The sequence below is a fragment of the Pelophylax lessonae genome (genome assembly GCF_965119305.1).
Source record: "Pelophylax lessonae genome assembly, chromosome: 4".
Classification (NCBI taxonomy): Eukaryota; Metazoa; Chordata; class Amphibia; order Anura; family Ranidae; genus Pelophylax; species Pelophylax lessonae.
The window spans coordinates 429,659,315-429,680,319 of NC_138771.1; the positions used below are offsets into that span (position 1 = coordinate 429,659,315).

At 43.3% G+C, this 21,005-nt stretch overlaps 1 protein-coding gene across 1 annotated transcript in view; it reads right to left on the reverse strand.

Moving 5' to 3' along the window:
* Window positions 1-21,005, reverse strand: part of LOC309552111 (protocadherin gamma-C5-like) — a 136,445-nt gene that overhangs the window by 16,259 nt on the left and 99,181 nt on the right. The window contains exon 2 of the mRNA XM_082252910.1: window positions 6,490-6,548. Coding sequence (XP_082109036.1) covers window positions 6,490-6,548 — 59 coding nt within the window. The remainder of the gene's footprint in view (window positions 1-6,489; window positions 6,549-21,005) is intronic.

The window sequence follows — 21,005 nt, forward strand, 5'->3', positions numbered from 1 at the left end:
TGGGGCTGGAGCGTGAGGAGAGAGGCGGCGCCATCTTGGAAGAAGCCCTCACAAGGGCATCGCGGATAGTACGGCTCTTTATCTTGGATTTCACGCCGCCAGACACCATGATGGGGTGTGGAGGGATGCCGGCTGGCCGAGGGTGACTCACGGGCTGAGGATCGTTCGGCTGGTCACAGCGATAGGTGGCGGGATGTCTCACTGCGGAGCGGAGCTCAGGCTGACATGTCCGTCTCGCCGAGTCCCGCGCATGCGCCCGGAATCAAGCAATTTTCATTCCTTCAATCACAGATTGGTGAATTACCACTTAAGGACCAGGCCTTTTTCTGACACATGTTGTTTACAAGTTAAAATCTGTATCTTTTGCTAGAAAATTACTTAGAACCCCAAACATTATATATATTTTCTAGTAAAGACTCTGGAGAATAAAATGGCGGTTGTTGCAATATTTTATTTTTCCAAACAGATTTTATTGAAGCAAATAGAAGTTAACAACAAATGTAGGTATTACATTAGCCAGATCGGTAAAACGTGTAAAACAGGAGAGACAAATGATCTTACCACAATAGGCACTAGAGAAGAATGAGGTTTCTCTGATATTAGGGCTAAATTATCAGAAAATAGCAAGTAATACAGTAATAATTCTATTATATGGGTTTGTAAGAGATATAAATGTAGGAAAGACTTATCATCAGGTGATGGTTTCAATATTTTTTGTCACACAATATTTGCGCCGCGTTCTTTCAAACGCAATTTCTTTTGGAAATTTCACTGCATCTAAAAAAAAAAAAAACAATAAAGTTTGCCCAATTTTTTTTTCTATAATGTAAAAGATAATGTTACCCTGAGTAAATTGATACCTAACACGTCATGCTTCAAAATTGTGCACACTCGTGGAATGGCGACAAACATTGGTACTTAATAATCTCCATAGGCGACGCTTTAAACATTTTTACAGGTTACCAGTTTAGAGTTTTGGTGGGGTTCTAAGGCTAGAATTATTTCTCTAGCTCTAACGATCACAGTAATACCTCACATGTGTGGTTTGAACACCGTTTAAATATGTGGGCGTGACTTGCATATGCGTTTGATTCTGCACGCTAGCTCGGAGGGACAGGGCGCTTTAAACTATTTTTTCTTATTTATTTTACCTTTTATTTCTACACTGTCCCTTTAAAAAAAAAAAAAAATACTCACTTTTCTTCCTATTACAAGGAATGTAAACATCCCTTCTAATAGAAATAGGCAGGACAGGTCCTCTTTAATGTGAGATCTGGGGTCAAAAAGACCTCAGATCTTACATCTACTCTAAAAAGCAAAAAAAATATGTAATTTTTTTTTCATCATGAAAAAAAATGGGCCCTTTAAGGCCGTATGACGTCGCTCCGGTCCTCCAAGGCCATAGAGTCGAGTGGGGGCCAGCTTGCCCCCACTCGACTTCCTGCCTAGGAGGGGAAAGGACAGGGTAGTTTTCCCAGCTACCGATGGCTCCGGTAAGCGGGGAAAACGTCCGGGAAGCGGCGGGGGGTACCTTTCCTGACGCCCATAAAAGTAGTCCCACTGCGAATCCGCCACTGGGACTACTTTTATGTGAAAGTGGACCAACTGCCCAGTAAAAAAATACCGGGGTTATGGCAGCTATCTGCTGCCATAACTCCGGTATTTAATGTCAATGTAGCGATGTAACACTTCAGCGGGCGGTCCGGAAGTGGTTAAACTTGGTTAATGAATGGCCTGCCTTTGATAGAGAGAAAGACTGACAGAAGCTTTAGCCTAGGTTCACACATATGCAGTGTGGGAAACGCAGAAATCCCTGTGCATTTCCCGCACCGCATTGCAATCACACTGTGCTTGCCAATATAAAGTTAATGACACCCCATTAGGATCCCAAACGCAGTACGGTTTGCCCGTACCAGATCCCATGGTCCAAAATGACGATTTTAACCCATTCAAAATAAATGGGCTCAAATCCCTCTTCACTGAATCACATGTGAATTGCACAGGAATGCAGTGCGATTCACATACGAGTTATACTGTGACCTGGGGCTTACAGTGCTGAAGTTCAGGGCTGCCCTCAGCACAGTTTGTGTCATTCCTGTTGCTTTCTTCCCTCTTCAGCAACAGTAGATCCTAAAGCTGTCAGCAGTTTGGCCTCTAGTGGCTTTGATTTTAGGCACAAAAATAGAGAGCCACAGAACATGTGCAGACCAGAGTGGCACTGGACACATGCTGAATTGTTGTTCCTGTGTTACGCCTTCTTATCAAAGCTGAGTGGGTTTGACAGGGGAATTAGGGCAGGATAGGGTTAAAATGGCAGGATAGTTGCATGGGAGGTCACTTACAGGCATTGGCTGGCTTTCAATGGTAGGTGGGGCTGCTGGAGGGGATGCAGCAAGGTGATGCCTCAGCACAGCAAACCTCCTTGGAGCAACGGACAAGAAGGAATCAAAACACCCTTGGAACAACGGACGAGAAGGAATCGACTGGTCTGTTCCTCATCATGGGAGATTTGGACCTTATCCTGGGGCAGCTGTAATCAGCCACCGCCTTCCGTGGCATGGCGTGGCTGCATCAGCAGGTCTCCTTTTCAATCTCTGTAGCAGGCTCGGGGGTCTCAGCCTCTGGATCGGTTTACTCCTTCAGTGACCCCCAGAGCTATGTGCCACAACGGGAGCCCCTTTGGGGACCCTCCAGGCCTGCCAACACAGCAATCTCCCTGCTGCTGTCAGCGCTTGCCCTGGAAGAAATGCCCATTGCTGGCGCAGCTCTTCCAGATGCGGCCACTCCCCTGTCGAGTCCCTGGTCCCTCCTGTACAGTGTGGGAGTCCGGATCCTGTGGCTGCCCCTGCCGGTGATTTTCCGACTGGCAGGGCAACCCAGCGTGGAAGAGTTTAATTTGCTGGCACTGGCCAGTCGGACGGGCAAACCCAAATGAATGGTGTCCCCAGAGGGCAGTGTCCCCACCAGTGCTTCACAATTCCTGAACAGGAATGCTTTCAGGAAGAGGCCCAGGAGCTCTGGTGGCAGATTGAGGCATAGTGTGGTAGGCAGACGGCCTGGACACTCGGTGCCACCCAGCGTTCTCCAGGATGACTGAATTGAGGAAGCAGCGGCCAGGCCAGATGGGGACATCCCTGAACTCTCACTGGCGGTGGATTCTGGATCTGCAGCTGAGGGTCTTCGCCCTGGTAAGCTTGGTGTGTCCTTGTCATCTAATTGGATTTTTTTACAGGCTGCCCTAAATGCTGTCTTAGGTGTGGGATTGGGTCGGAGTGAGGAGGTGCATATAGGGAGTTTTCCTTTAGCACCCCCTGTACCGCCCGCTCCTCACATAGCAGAATCTGGGTCTGCTGCATCCAGAGCGGCTTAGGGCATGCAGGAATTGTTGTGGTCTTTAGTGTAGCGGTTTGGCTCAGGCTCCCTTTTGGTAGCAACCCCCGTGGCTGCCTGGGTGTCAGGAGAAGCTGTGAGCTCGTCTACAGGAGAAACTGTGGTGTTGGGGCCCCGTGATGCTCCATCTTCAGTTGTGGGCAGTTGTGGGCAGTTTTGGGCCAGTTGTTGTTGTCGGGGGGCTCCGTTGACTGTGCTGACAAAGGGGGATAGGGTGGAGGACCCCAAAGGGAGAGATAGGTAAGTAGACGCAATCGGCTTGGCAAATTCAGCGAAATGCAATGTGCATGTGTGCTTTGGGGGCGCATCTCAAGCTGGAGGTGTGGGAAAAAAATTGGAAATAAGAGTATGTAGAGATATTTACGTTACTCCCCTTGAAAAATTAAACTTTGACAGGCTGAAGCCTGAGGAATCCAAGAATGATGAGGAGAAGCTTTGGTTCCAGTTGATCCTGTGCACTTTTAGCAATTGGTTGCAGGACTTTGCCATCTTTGCCAGTGTGATAGGGAAGAAGCATCCGGAGAACTGTTCAGCTCTCTTTTGTTATTTAGATGCCATCAGCAAGGACCATAGATGTACAGCGGTGTTGTATGGCTTTGTCATGCAGAGCAATTTCGTCAATGCAAAGCCATCTGACCGTCTTTGCGATGGGATCATAAGAACATCAGCTTATGGATGCGACTTATGACGTTCTTCGTCCTTTTTTCCAAGCAGAGACAGCAGTCTGAACACCTCGGGGCAGTCGGCTGCAAAGCGTCGGGGGTATTGCTGGCAATTTAATGAGGGAATGTGTTGATTCGGCTCTGTGTGTCACTTCAAGCACGAGTGCTCCAGCTGTGGGAGTACCCAGGATTTCTCTCTCGGCGCTTTATACAGGGCAAGGGTCGTTCTGGACATACTTCAAGTAAAAGGGAGGATGCCAGTGAAGGTGGAAAGTATGTGTCCTTTCTTAAATAGATATATGGATCGGACAGCTGCCCTGTTATTGGAATCTAGTTTTTCGGTTGGTTTTGTTATCCCCTGCTCTCTTGCACGGATTCCCCCCATGGGGGACAACTGAGCGGAACCTGTCCTGTTAAACCCCTGAATGGTCTTGGCCACCGTGCTGAAGCTCAGTTTCAGGGTCTTGTCAATCTTCTTATAGCTTAGGTCATCTTTATGTAGAGCAGCAATTGTTTTTTCAGATCCTCGTAGGGTTCTTTGGCATGAGGTGCCATGTTGAACTTCCAGTGACCAGTATGAGAGAGTGAGAGCGATAACACCACATTTAACACACCTGGTCCTCATTCACACCTAAGACCTTGTAACATTAACCACTTGCCGCCCGCCCACCGCCTTTTTACTGTGGCAGGGCGCCTCGGCTGTGTCCATTTACATAGTACTACGTGACTGGAGTGCATGTGGTTTTGGTGGCGCTTGCGCGCCACCAGAGCTGCACTCCCGCTGTGTTTAGACACAGCGGGAGGCAGACCGCGGGAGGAGCGGCGGCGATTGCCACTGCCCTCCCGCGATCATCCAAGAAACTGAGAGAAGACCCGCCTGCTTATGTAAACAAAGCAGGCGGATCTTCTGTCAGACAGGCAGACAAGCTAAGCTGAAACTGCGATCTCTCTGTGCCTGTCACAGAACCACCCCCCCCCCACACAGTCAGTAAGCATATTAGGCATACATTTAACCCCTTTGATCACCCCCAGTATTAACCCCTTCTCTGCCAGTGTAATTTATACAGTAACAGTGCATACTATATTTAGCACTGATTTCTGTATTAGGGTCCCCAAAAAGTGTAAAAAATGTCAGTTAGGAGTCCGATCTGTCTGCTGCAATGTCGCAATCCCGCTAAAAATCGCAGATTGCTGCCTTTACAAATAAAATAAATAAATAAATAAATACATGAATTAAAAATCCAAAAATCTATCCTGTAGTTTTTAAACGCTATAACTTTTGCGCAAACCAATTAAAATACCCTTTTTGGGATTTTTTTTACCAAACATATGTAGCAGATTGGCTAAACTGATAAAAAATTACATTTTTAAAATTATTTATTGGGAATGTTTTATAGCAGAAAGTAAAAAATATGGCGTTTTTTTCAAAATTGTCGCTCTTTTTTATAGCGCAAAATTGAAAAACCGCGGAGGTGATCAAATACCAGCAAAAGAAAGCTCTATTTGTGGGAAAAAAGGACATCAATTGTATTTGGGTCCAGCGACGCACGGCCACGCAATTTTCCGTTAAAGTAACGCAGTGCCGAATCGCAAAAAATGGCCTGGTTATTAAGGGGGTAAAACCTTCCGAGGTTGAATTGGTAACTAGTCACATGACACCGGGGAGGGAAAATGGCTAATTGGGCCCAATTTGGGGCGTACTCACTTTTGTTCAAAGCGGTTTAGACATTATTGGCTGTGTGTTGAGTTATTTTGAGGGGACAACAAATTTACACTGTTCTACAAGCTGTACACTCACTACTTTACATTGTAGCAAAGTGTCATTTCTTCAGTGTTGTCACATTAAAAGAAAAGTCGCCATCTGGAATTAACTAAGCAACTATCTAAATGAAGCATGCAGTAACTATCCTACTGGATAGTTACTGCATGTGCCCAAAGAATTAGGTCAGCTGACTACCTGAATATACTGAATGACCAGGTTATTCTATCAATGGATTTTTTTCTTCCCTGATGGCATGGGCATATTCCAGATGACAATGCCAGGATTCATCCGACTCAAAAGGGTGGTTCAGGGAGCATGAGAAATAATTTTCACACATGGATTGGCCACCACAGAGTCCAGAACGTAACCTCATTGAGAATCTTTGGGATGTGCTGGAGAAGACTTTGCACAGTGGTTCGACTCTCCCATCATCAATACAAGATCTTGGTGAAAAATTAATGCAACAATGGACGTAAATAAATCTTGTGACATTGCAGAAGCTTATCAAAACAATGCTACAGCGAATCCGTGCCGTAATCAAAGCCAACAAAATATTAGATTGCGTGACCTTTTTTTTCGGTGGCGACTTTTTTTTTTGGCCAGGCAGAGTATATATATAAAAACAACATTATCATGCAAACACAGTTACAGAGCAGATAAAAAATATTTACTAACCCACTGGTTCCTGGTCTTTGGGCCTGTGAAAAGTGCCAGTCCATGTTGGCTTGTGCCTGCTAAAAGTGAAAAAAAAACAAACAATATTATCAACCCAAATGTAATTGACAAACTACACAAAGATGTCAAAGTTTGCATGCTGCAAGTACAAAATAAAAGAGCATATATTTTTGTTGGTATGCTATGGAAGCATAATTTCTTAATGTGTCATGAAAGTATTTAAAAATTTGTAGTTTGTGTGTGTTTGTGTATGGTGCCCAGGTGGAGGCAGAAATAGTGCATGTTTATTCCTCTAGAGGCTGCCAGAGGCACATGCTGAAGCACGGACATAGCATTAAGGCGGCGCTCTCTGTGAGCGGAAATTCTCCACATAGACAGTAGTTTAACTATTTAGATTTCATTGCACAGCTCTTTAGCTTTATGCATAGTATACTATGAATAATATTCTTCTTTACACTTCTCTCCCTTCCATGCAGCATTTCTGAACTGATGCTGTTGGTGACAAGCACCAGACTTCACAAATTTTAAGCTCCAGGAACCTCGACTCAGAACCAATGCTTACTTCCCATGAGGCCTCATTCTATCCTCCATGACACACAGGCTGGGTCGCCAGGATGGCCCATAACGCAAGTCTAACCCAAAACTGGGTTGCTGATCATTAAAGAAGAAGCCTAAGCACACAGGCTTCTTCACTACCAGGGCCGTCTGTTACCTATGACAAGTCACCTCAACAGCCCAACCAGCTGGCTGCTATATGCACATAGGCACTTGTGCTGTAGTCTTCAGCATTGGCAATATAGCCTTTTCTGGTTAGCTTGACCATTAATCAGACACTGGTACTGCCTCTCTTCTTCTACTTTCTTGTCCACTGGTTTCAACCATAAGTGTGATACGCCTTGCATGCACCTCCATTAGTCCATGTCCTGGAACCATGTTCCCACCAGGAAGGTGAGTACAAAAAAAAAAAAACTCCTGTTCTCTTCTTTCCACACATTCTCAAGTTGGCTCCCTCCTTTTATTTAGTTGCCCCCAGCAGAGGGCCGTACCAACAAAAAACCCAAGAAAACCTGTCTAGTAGAGTTAACCCTTGACTTCCAGGAGGCACCAACATTGTTAAATAGTGCAAAAGTCAGTACAGACAACATAATAGAGCCACAAGTAATGCTATACCATTCTGGGCGGGACTTTCGTTGATCCGGATGAACTTTATATGATGACACAGCCGATGACTGGTCAGTGTACCAGCCCTCTGCCAGTACCATTTGACTGCTGTGACCATCCATAGCAGATCACATTTCAATTGTAAACAATACATGGCTTTCTTTCATGCCATCCAGTGTGTACAATTGTGTTGCTAGCTGTGATTGGTCACAGTGATCACATAGTACAGACAAGGACAATCACAGCCCATTTGATTACCTGTGGTAAATCACAGCTAATCACAACAAAAACTGAATAAATAAATGACATGCAATAAAATGCTTGCTTATAGCAATTAAAAAAAAATACTGATCACTTCCCTATAGTAGTACAATGTACCTAGTGTAACATATTGATCTAGGCACAGTGTGATAAAAAAAATTCATTTTTTTTTTCGTACTGTCAGCAGTCAGTGTCCCTGATCAATATCACACCTGTTGTATGATGATGCTGTACTACTTTGATGGCAGTATGTATAAAAAAAAAAAAGTGGACATTTTTTTTAATTCATATTCCAAAAAGTTGTGACAAAAAATTACAACTTCAAAAAACTTACAATGCCTCTTACTAAGTACCTTTCGAAAAACAGGTAATTTGGGGGGTATTTGTACTGTCCTGGCATTTTCGGGCCACAAGAAATGAAATAGGCCGTCAGTACATCAGGAATGATCGATTTTCAGATATATACCATAGTTTGTGGACTCTATAACTTTCTTACAGATTAAGTAATTTACACTGATTTGGGTTATTTTCACCAAATAAATGTAGCAGAATACATTTTGGCCTAAATTTATGAAGAACGATTACTTATTTGCAAAATTTTATAAGAGAAACAAAGAAAACTTTTTTTTTTTTCAAAATGTACAGCCTTTGTTTGTTAATTTAGCAAAAAATTAAAAACCAAGTGGTAATAAAATACCAACAGAAGAAAACTCTAGTTGTGCAAACAAAATTATAAAAATTTTGTTTGAGTACAGTGTTGCATTACCTCGCAATTGTCATTCAAAGTGCGACAGCGCCGAAAGCTAAAAATTGGGCCAGAAGGGGGTAAAAGTGCCTGACATTGAAGTGGTTAATACAAGCGTATCTTCTTCTGGGATGTGAAAATCCTGGGTGTCTGCCCTTCACCTTGCTTTGTTTATCCTACAATCTTCTGTGAGCATCTGACATCTGCCAGGGGTTTGCAATTGCTTAAATACTCCTAAAACCACGTGTAAACATGCAGTCATTAAAAATACAATCTGCTCGGGTCTGGGAACACATTACCATGTTTTGACCTGCAGATACCATCTTCAATGATATGCTACATTTTGTTGTCTGCTATACCTACTGCTTGCAATAAAACTTACGTGGATGGAAAGAAACGGTGTCTGGTGAGTTCAACTATCTGATAACGATTGTCCGCAGTGATTGTATCTGCTTATACAGGCCAGGAATAGGTCTCAGCAAGGGATAAGTCACTATTACAACAATTGGAGTCAGAACTTGCTAAGTTACTGCCAACTATACTGCTTTCCTTTCATAGTGATAACATAGGATATTAAAAACCTGGGCTACTCATCAGCTACAAAATCATCCAGGTACATTCTGACTGCTTTTAAGACAAGCTCTATATAGAACTCTGCAGCATTTTCTATAGACTCATAGGTTGGTATGGCTAAGCTTACAAGTTCCATTAATGGAGAGAAATGGTGGCAGAACACTGGCACTGATTTATCATAGGAGGAAGCGTAGTAACAGACAGGTTTGCTTGCTTTCCTGGTGCTCACTTGGCACCTCTGCCATTTACAGAACACCTTGTTTTTTTAATGAGTACAAGGCATTCTCTGATTGTCTAAAGTGGAGAGCAATGGCTATGACCTCTCCATGTCTAATCAGAGAATGCCTTATATTTGTTAAAAAAAATAAAGGGCATTCTTTGAATGGCAGAGGTACTGAGCAAGCACACATGTAGTGTAGACTACTTCAGTGATTTTTAGCATCCTCAGTGACCCTCTGGATATCAACTATGGATACCTACCTCAAATCAAGCTGGTCCAATGTAGGTATGCAAAATATATTCCTTATGCCCCGATCATATTAACTTATGTTCTCTCAGAGGTCCCTGCCCATGCAACTCGATTCTGGAGACTTAATGAGAGTCTTCTTCAGACCCCAGAGGTTCTGGTGGATGTCTCTAAGGAACTGACATCATATTTTTAAATAAATGAGACATGTGACAGTGACCGGGTATCTTGTGGGAGGTCCAAAAGGCGGTGATTCGCGGAGTACTCATTAAATATAGCGCGCACCTCAAGAGGGTCAGGACAGAGAAAGTTTCCTCCCTACTTCGAGAAATTCATCGGTTGGAGTCCAAACCCAAGCAATCTCAGGATATTACAGTTGAGAGAGAACTGCTAGTGCTCCGCAGGCTTGTCACGGACTTCCAGTTTTACAAAGCTAAAGCTGATCTTCAGAGGTGCCTCAAGCTTCACTATATCTCGGGAAACAAATGCGGGAAACTCCTTGCACTTTCGGTGCGGGAAATGCGCTCAGCCAGCTATATTCCCCATTTGATGTCCCAGTCTGGTCAGAAAATCTCTCTCCCTAAACATGTAGCTAGGAAATTTGGGAGTTACTACACTACCTTGTACAACCTTCCTGAACACAATTTGCCCCAATCCCAGATTGATGATTATATTGCTTCTTCTGACCTCTCCCGGCTTCCTGCGGAGGTCTGCGAGACCCTGGAGGCCCCAATAACGATGGAGGAATTACAGGCAGCAATGGGATCCTTCAAGCTGGGAAAGGAGCCGGGTCCTGGCGGCTTTACTTTACAGTATTCCAAATCTTTTTTACCCATCCTAGGCCCCCTATATGTTGAACCTATTTAATACTCTTGGGTCATCATCTTCCTTCCCATGAGACTCTTTGAGAGCGCATATCTCCCTCATCCACAAAGAGGGCAAGGCCCCTGTGGCTTGCAGTAGTTACATGTCAATTTCTCTCCTGAACACGGATCTGAAGCTATTTACCAAAATCTCAGCGACACGATTGCGGGGGTCACCTTCCACAATTTATCCATTTGGACCAGGTGGGGTTTATGCCTTCACAGGAAATGCGCGATAATACAACTAAAGTGCTGAACTTAATACATGCGGTGAGTGCGACCCATACGCCCTCCATTTTTTTGAACACTGACACGGAAAAGGCTTTCGACCGTGTTAATTGGCGATTTATATTTTCGGTATTGTGGCATATAGGCCTCGGGGAGGATATGATAAATTGGATTTCGCAAATTTATTCCAAGCCCACAGCTCAGATGAAAAGTAATGGGATTCTGTCAGACCCTTTCACGATTTCTAATGGGACAAGACAGGGCTGCCCTTAATCCCTCCTGCACTTCACGCTCACCCTTGAGCCTTTCCTTTGCAAAATTTGTGCTAACCCTAACATCACTTGCTTGCTCATTGGTGATACTCAATGCAAAGTCTCGGCCTACGCAGATGACCTTCTTTTTCCCCTTACTAATCTTATTGTCTCCCTACCTAATATTTTCCGTTAATTTGAACTGTATGGCCGCTGCTCCAACCTAAAAATTAACTTCAGTAAATCGGAAGCCATGGGAGTTGAGGTTTCCTCTGCACTCCTACAACAATTGCAGGCCAGCCTTGGGCTCAAATGAACTAATAAGGCCCTTAAATATTTAGGTACCCTTATACCCCCAGACTTATCCAATCTTTACAAACTTAATTTCCCTCCCCTCCTGCTTCAGATTCTTAACATACTGGGGTCCTGGCATAATGGCCTTCACACCTGGTTTGAGAGATGTAATCTCCTGAAGATGTGCATACTCCCCAAGCTCCTTTATCTATTTCAGGCTTTGCCAATTGCTATCCCTGTCAGTTTTTCAAACGGACTCACACTATGTTTACAAAATTTCTATGGGCGCATCGCAAACCACGTATCCCTCGAAGCCTTCTCATGAGGCCTAAGCTATGTGGAGGTCTGGCTTTACCGGATGCGTTAAAATACTATCAGGCAGCTCACCTGAGCAGGCTGATAGATTGGAGGCGGCACTGCCAACATACTGTAAACTGTGGGTACAATTGGAACACTCCCTATCAAATGTCTTCCTACCTGGAGCTCCTTGGTGTAGGTTATCTCTGCCACGCATCCTCCTGACGCACCCCACGGTGGGTACAACTATCAGGATAGTTTCCTTTCTATGTACACATACATCTATAGCCTCGGCTGTCTTGCCCCTGTTCCCCATCCTGGGCAATCCAGCTTTCTCTCCTGGCCTACGTCACCAATCATTTCTAGACCTGCGGGAAAGAGGTCTTCATCAGGCCTCCCATTTCCTAGTGGGGAATAAGTGGCCAACACTCTCCTAGTTGACGGATGACCAGGGTAATTTTCGACTTCTATTCTGGAAGGCAATACAGGTCCACCATTATCTACATACACTGTCGAATCCGGTGGCATACCTCTGTACTCCCACGGTGTTTGAGGTGTACTGTACTGGTGAGGGTTCACTACCGCGTCCCCTTTCTAAAACATATAATCTTTTGGTTACCCCGCAGGAGCAGTGCTTTCCACCAGCCCTGCAGAAGTGGGGGGTGGATCTAGGCCACACCTTTACAACACAACAGAAACAAAACATTTCCCTGCTTTCATTGAAGTTGTCAGTCTGTACCAAAATACAAGAAACCAACTATAAGATTCTGATGAGGTGGTATCATGTACCCACTCAACTTCATAAATTCTATCCGCAAACTACAGATCTCTGTTGGAGATGCCAGAGGGACCAAGGAACATTGCTGCACATTTTTTGGGCTTGCCCGAAACTCACTCACAACTGGAAGGCTATCTGGACCCTTGCTAAAGACTTTACTGACTACAAGATCCCTGATGATCCTGCTTTCTTTCTACTCCATTTATCTAACATCCCGGTACAGAAATACAAGAAATTTTTGTTACGCCATATCTTGAATGCCGCCAAATCCTGCATTAGTTTGTTCTGGAAAAAACAACTTCCCCCGACTCTCAGTCACTGCGTACGTAAGGTTGAAGAGATCAATAAAACGGAAGATCTCATTCTAACAACTCAGCACGATAGGGAAAAATACGATAAAACCTGGCTGATATGGAACATGTTTATTCTTTCTGATAGGGGGCAGAAACTACTGAGTTCTGTGATCCGGTGATCGGTATGACTCCCTCCCCTTATTATCCTATGCACTCCCCCTTTTTTTTTCTTTTTTTTTTTGTCCTCTTCTCTTTCCCTCTTTTCTCTTTATGTCTCTCTTTCTTTCTTCTCCTCGCTGATGTATCTCACTCTTGTGTTCACCTTCTATGGATTCCGACTTCTGACATTGCACTTTAATAGGTGTACAGGGAAGGAGATGTTCAACTCCGGTTGTTTACTTGACTGTTACTACTATGTCGCAGCTGCCTAGTACCTAGATGTTACTACACATCTATAAGTGCAGCAGTGACGGCCTTCGCTTACTTACGAGGGTGTTTTGCTATCACTCAGTGTTGTTGTTTTGGTGCTATGCCCATACTGCTGACATTCTCTTATTTTTGTATTTCTGGTGTTGTTTCTGGTTTTTCCTTACTGTTTGTTGTTTGTATTATTTATCCTTCTGTACTTTCTTTGCATAAATCAATAAATAAAAATATTTGCAAAAAAAAAAAAAAAAATATATATATATATATATATATATATATATATATATATATATTCCTGGAGTTCTGCTTTAAGTAGAGGTAAGACTGGTACTAGATTTTAGTTAGTTGCCCTCAAAAAATAAAGCTTTGCTTTCATAACTAATTTATTGAAGTCTGATTTTAAGCTTAATTAAAATTCATATTATGTTGGGTGGCCTTGCCAAAATTTGCAAGTATGGCACACTTATCTCCTAAAGTACCCCCCACCAGGATTGCTATGTCAGCAATTTTCCTTGTTGCTCCTTCACTGCTGCTAATATTTTCTCCCTTTTATTTTTAATATTTACTGCATTCAGCCATAGTGATTAGTTGGCCTGGGATGACATAACTCCCATGCATGTGCACAGGAGTTCAATATTTATGGTACCCACGGCATGCTGAGATTGTACACTGAGTTGCACATCCACAGCTCAGTATGCAATCATAAGAGAATTGCTAGCAAGCACATAGATGTGTATGTCAAAAGAGAAATATCATTTATTCAATAAAACCAGCAGCAAAAGGTGAATATGAGTGTAAATATGGTATTGATAGCAGGGGCGAAAAAAAAAAAATAATACTTCCGCTTCTACCAACACAGTATTCAAGAGAAGAAGACACTGGTAATACACTATATTGTCAGAAGTATTGGGGCGTCTGCCTTTACACACACATGAACTTTAATGGTATCCCAGTCTTAGTCTGTAGGGTTCAATATTGAGTTGGCCCACCCTTTGCTGCTATAACAACTTCAACTCTTCTGGGAAGGCTGTCCACAAGGTTTATGGGTGTGTCTATGGAAATGTTTGACCATTCTTCCAGAAGCACATTTTTAAGGTTAAGGAAATGATGTTGGACGAGAAGGCCTGGCTCGCAGTCTCCACTCTAATTCATCCCAAAGGTGTTCTATCGGGTTGAGGTCAGGACCAGCAAAGTTCTTCCACCCCAAACTCACTCATCCATGTCTTTATGGACCTTGCTTTAAGCACTGGTATGCAGTCATGTTAGATTAGGAAGGGGCCATCCCTAAACTGTTCCTACAAAGTTGGAAGCTTGAAATTGTCCAAAATGTCTTGGTATGCTGACGTCTTAAGAGTTCCCTTCACTGGAACTAAGGGGCCAAGCCCAACCCCTGAAAATCAACCCCACACCATAATTCCACCTCCACCAAAAGATTTGGACCAGTGCAAACAAAAACCAAAACAATACTCTGTTACATCAATGCCACAGGTACACTGTGCAAAAAAATGTGTATTTGAGAATAAATTATCATATATAAATTGTATAAAAAGCTATACATTCACTGATGAAAAAAAAAGTTTAAAGTGATTGTAAAGTCTCCTTTTGTAAAGTCGCAAGTGGCCCGGATTCCCTTCTTCTCGGGCCCCTCTTCTGTGCCCCTGGCCCCTCCCTCCTGTTGACTGCCCCCACAGCAGGCAGCTGGCTATGGGGGCACCTGAGCCGAGTCACAACTCCGTGTGTCCATTCAGACTGGGAGCAACGACCCACCTCCGCCCCCTCTCTCTCCTGATTGGCTGACTGACTTTGACAGAAGTTGGAGTCAATTGTGTCTTAGCCAATGAGGAGGGGAGTCCAGGGCAGCTGAGACAGTCCTGCAACAATCCTGGATAGAGATGCACTCAGGTAAGTATTAGGGGGGCTGAGGGGGCCTGTTGCGCACAGAAGGTTTTTTTATCCTAATGCATAGAATGCAATAAGATTAAAAATAACCTTCTGCCTTTACAATCCCTTCTCCTCACAGTCATCAGAGGAGCATGATAGGGACCCTCAGGGTGAATCTCTCTCCCAGCCTCCATCTCTCACAACTCCCCTGGAATGATCAGAGTCTGCAGGCTCCCTGGGGTTCTCAATGGACAGAAACATGGCTGATCTGGCAGATTCGCTATTTAGTAAGCCTAGCCCTGCTCATGAAGGATCCTCACCTAATCCAGTTCTATATGCAGGGGATGCAGTGCTGCTGGCACGCTTTTCCACTATGCTTCAACAGGAACTTTCTAAAGCTTGCTCTATTATTACTAATGACATCAAGCAAGATATATAAAGTTTTGGGAGCAGGCTAGACACAATTGAAACCAAGGTAGATGGGTCACTAGCAAGAGTTAACCAGAACACTAGAAGCATCACTGAGTTACACGAGCGGTTGGAGGAGGCATACGCTAAAATATTAGACCTAGAAAACAGGTCACGCTGCTATAATGTGTGTGTCCGAGGCCTACCAGAAAAGCACACAGATCTGGAAGAACATGTTCTTATGAAAGCGCTAATTCCGTACATTTCCCCTCATCAGTTGGAAGTGCTTAGGGTCCATAGGGCCTTGATGGCTCCCAGACCGGATGGAGTACCACGAGATATAATAGTAAAGCCACATTACTATAAGATCAAAGAAAAGTTGATGCTTGCAGCCAGGAATCGCCAGGATCTCACAACATTTGGATCACAAATCCAGTTATTTGCAGATCTGGCCTCTTCCACAGTGTAGAAGCGCCGAAATCTGAAGCCCCTTTTACAACAGTTTGTGAATCGTCAAACAAAATATAGATGGTCTTTACCATTTTGGCTCTCATTTACATACCGAGGTAAAACCCATTCCTTTTCTACCTACCATGATGGCAAAGATTTGCTACTGGAATTGGGTATTATATTAAGAGATTCGCAGACATCTTCTCCGCGTCAAGCAAATCGTCCCTTGTCTCCGATTTGGTCCTCACAGCGCTCTCTGTCAACCAGGAAGAATCCACCGAATACCTGATTTGTAGCTAACTTTCCTCATCTTTTGTTCTACTTTTTTTGCTGTCTTTTATTGGACAGAAGGAAAAGGGTGAAAGGAAGATGGGAACATTGATCATCTTTTTGCCCTGGACAAAACTGCTCCTGTGGAGAGCATGTTCTGACCCAAAGTTGCAGTGACATGTTTCATTAGTTTGACGGACGTTTCAATGTTTTGGTCTTGTTCCACAACTACTGACTGATCTATCAATTCTTAGAGGGTACTCTAATTTTTCCAGGTCTATAGGGGTATTTTTTTTTGCCCAGTAGTTGAGCAGCTTGGCTCACCCTCGGTGTCAAGAGGTTTCTGGGATGCAACGGTGGCCAAGGAAGCTTTACGGCTACATATACTACATCAAGGATTGCTAATTGTTTCTTATAGTGCCTGATCAATATACTGAAATTCTGTTATTTAGTTTGAGTGAAACAGCAAACTACTATATTATAGCAGTACTTTATTATTATTTATTAACCTAGCAGCCGGGGGGCTTGGTCCGCTGCCTACAACCTGGAATTTAATGGTTGTGGTAGTGGCCTGAGAAACTAGGTTGTGGAATTTCACACATTTCTAGTTCATGTTTGTTTTTTACAACCACCTGTCCATTTACGGCAATGCCAATTTGCAGCTAGGGTGAAACCGCAAGCCACTCTAGTGACCTTGCTCCTATCTTTCGATGGGGACATCCTCACGATGGATTCCCCAGGAATGGGACCTGGGAAGAGCTTTGTCTCACTACTGATTATAATTTAATGATTTGTAATTTGTTTATAGTGTCGGGCTTCCAACCTGGCACTTTCCTACGACTTCTTACTAATCCCTCTTTATTTTTCTCTTTTTCTCAGATTTTGACCTTGTGCTCTGATCTCACCACATCATTCCTGGATCTTGGATCGGCCTGGTTCTGATTTCATTGGAATTTGGAGCTACTACATCCATTATCAGGTGAGCGTGCTCTGACAAATCCCAATGTCAGCGGTATATTCAACTAGGTACTCTAACGTCACATGCAATGGCAAGGATTTAATTCTCCTTCTAAGAGAGTCAAGGCTTAACTCTACCATTTCAAACAGAGAGCAGATACCTTAATGTTACAGGAGACTCACTTCTCTAAGATCTCATCCCCAAGATAGCTCACTGCGCAGTATCCACAGTTCTATCTATCCTCTGGTACTGAGAAAAAATGGGGAGTAGCCATCTGTTTTTCCCGCAAAGTGCCTTTTACGCCTGTCACTATAGTCAAGGATAAGGAGGGTAGATATATAATTGCATTGGGTGGTCTTTATCTCTTATTATACTCCTAACTCAGGCCAGCTAGAATTTTTCATAATATGCTAGCAGTACTACTCCCAAAGGTGCAAGGTCAGGTGATACTGGGGGGAGATAGTAACTTACCTTTGGAGCAGATATAGACAAATCAATCCCTAATAAATCTAGACTTGGCACTTACCTAAAAAAGGCAGTAAACTTGCACGGTTACTACATAACTGTGACCTAATTGATGCTTGGAGGGAACTTAATCGTTCTAACAAACATTACACCTACTATTCATATGTACATAGTACTTATTCATGGATAGATCCTATTTTTATAAGTTCCACATTGGCATCATACATGAAATTAGCCAAAATCCTAGTAACTCCATGGTCAGACCACTCACCGGTCCAGATATCCCTATCAGACCTGTGGAAGAAACCGCGTCCCTCCCTGTAGCGCCCTAATGCAACTCTCTTAAATTACCTACTAGTCGTTAAAGAAATAGAAACGGAAAGACAAAGTTCTTCCGCGAGAATCCATTATTGGCTACGTCCCCTATTATCAATTGGGTGGTCCAATAGGGTACCCTCCGTGGTAAGTTTATACAGATAGCAGCCAGGATCAAGCAAGATCATGAGAGTATGATTGCACAGGAGTTGGATTTGAATGATCTATTGTCTGAACAACGGGCTTCTCCTCACATACATATCAGACATAAAAAAGATATGGCAAGACTAACATTAAATTTGTCTTACCCCTCAGGCGGAGAAGCGCATACGTTGGATAACGGAAATAAGACCCAAAACCCTAACTTGATTTTAAAAGAATTTACAGATTTCTATTCTACATTGTATAATAAAACACCACAGTTCCGTCAGGACGTAGCTGCCAATTTTTTCAGCAATATCTCCATACCTAAATTGACACAAGCTAATATGGATCTCATGGATGAGGAATTCTCGAAGTTGGAAATCAGTCAGGCTATTAAAAGTTTAAATCTCTCCAAAGCTTCTGGTCCAGACAGGTTTACAGGCCAATATTACCAAAAATTCTAAGAGATTTTGACCCCACATCTGTGTGCTTTTTTTAACACAATCCGACAGAGTAAAAACCTTCCAGTTCAGGAGAATGCGGCGTACATACATGTGATTCTAAAATCTGAGAAGGATAATGGGACTTACGAGAACTACTGCCCAATCTCCTTGATAAATACTGACCTAAAATTCCTGTCCAAAATGATGGCAGCTAGATTGTGTTCTTTTCTTGTGCAATATATCCACCCAGACCAGGCAGGGTTTGTCCCAGGCTGTCAAATGTCAGACCAAACCAGAAGAGTCATAGACATCATCTCAGCAATGCAATCTAACTGGGAAAAGAGGGGACCTAGAAGGGGAATGTTATTGTCCTTAGATATACATAAGGCTTTTGATTCCTTATCGTGGGACTAACTTTTTTATGTTCTAATACGATTTGGGCTTGGATTGCGATTTCTCTCAGTTCTCCGGATCCTATATATATTTCCCCTACGGCTTCCTTAATGATAAAGGGTTACTCCTTGAATCTCATCTCTCCAAAGGGGTTCTCGTCAGGGCTGCTCTTTATCACTGCTACTTTTCGATCTAGCTTTAGAGCCACTTGCAATGAAAATATGCACTTCCATTGAAATTAGAGGTATAGAATGAGGCAATAGAGAACATAAATGTGTCCTCTATGCAGACAACATGCTGATGAAGATCTCGTCACCTATCACGCCCCTTCCCAACCTGTACTTATTACTCAAATTATTTACAATGATTTCTGGTCTTAAAACTAACCAAGACAAATCACAGGCCATGAATATCTCTCTAGAGGAAAGCACGCGTTCTGCCCTCAAACAATCATACAATTTTATTTGCCACTCTGAGGCACTTCCATATCTAGGCATTAGTCTGACACCATCCTTGCGCACATTATACTCCAAGATTTATCCTGCACTTTTCAAACTCCTAACAGCTGACATGGACAGATGGTTGTCCACCCTCCATCGTGGTTTGGTAGAGGGATGATGTTTCCCTGGCTGTGGACAAGATGGGACGATGTACCATATATGGTGGCAATGCATTAAAGTGAGGCGTTATGGGATTAGAGTGTATCATTTAATCTACACTCTCACCCGAGTAAATCTGGCCAAATCCTCAAAACAGTATCTGCTGGGGTGCAAGGTGGAGACAGCCTCGAGAGGACAGAGACAACTCATAAACTTTATATTTCCCTCAGCAAAATTATAATAGCAAAATCTTGGAAATCCCTATTCTTGCCATTTGAACAGCTTAAGCATAAGCTCTACTGGATTATGATCAATGAACGCATGTCAGCGAACTTAAATGATAAAATGAAGATATTCGAGAAAGTGTGGGAACCATGGGTCAGATACCTAACTGGAGATCCTCGATCCATAACTAACTAAAACAGTTCCAGGATGATGAGATTCGGAGAGCGAGGTCTTATCCTACTCCCCCCCCCCCCTTAATCTTTACCCTCTCCTCCTTTTCTTTTCTTAATCTTTGATATCCCCTTTTTTGGATCTTCCCGACTGTCCTGTTTAAACCTAGATAAGGAAATACCCCCTTAAAAACTGAACACTGTTTATCAAGGGACGTGGGGGTGTCTCTCTCCTCCTTGAGGGGTGGGCCCCCTCCAGCGAATGTAAGAGATTATGGTCGGGTGCACCCCCAGCCTGTAGATGGTTGTGGGTCGTCCATGAGGTCGGAAACACAACACACAGTTGTTTAGTTTTTTTATTGTATAATGAGCTTGTGATGTGCCCTATTCATGTGACATCAAGAGTTTACACAATTTTTGGAGATAGCCCAGAAAACTAGTATGATTAATACAGATTGAGAAGACTTTTATTTTCTTTAAAAAAAAAAAAAAAAAAAAGAAGAAAACTCCTTTTTCGTATGTTTGTGGGTCTTTAGCCCATTAATATGTATTGGGCATTTGTTGAAGATACGTATTCCTTGTTATATCTTTACATTCCCTTTGTTATTGTAAAAAAAAAAAAACAATGAAACAGAAAAATAAAATGATGCTTTGTGTTGAGGGTACAATAATCTACTTTCTCCCTTTGACAACTAGCAGCCAACACTGTAAAAATACTAGCAATCAGACAAAGCAGTCACTGACACCTCCAGTGCCCACCAAGGGCTCATTCAGATGGGAGCTGAAATCAGTCCTCTGTGCTGAGCTGCTTTTTTGCTGCATGTGCATCGAACTCGGAAATGAGATGCAGTCAACCCTTAGAAGTGGATGCAGTAACAGAGGCTAAATAGACACAGTCGCTAGTGATGTCACGAACCTAAAATTTGCCGTTCACGAACGGCGAACGCGAACATCGGCGAATGTTCGCGAACCGGGCGAACCACCATAGACTTCAATAGGCAGGCGAATTTTAAAACCCACAGGGACTCTTTCTGGCCACAATAATGATGGAAAAGTTGTTTCAAGGGGACTAACACCTGGACTGTGGCATGCCGGAGGGGGATCCATGGCAAAACTCCCATGGAAAATTATGTAGTTGACGCAGAGTCGGGTTTTATTC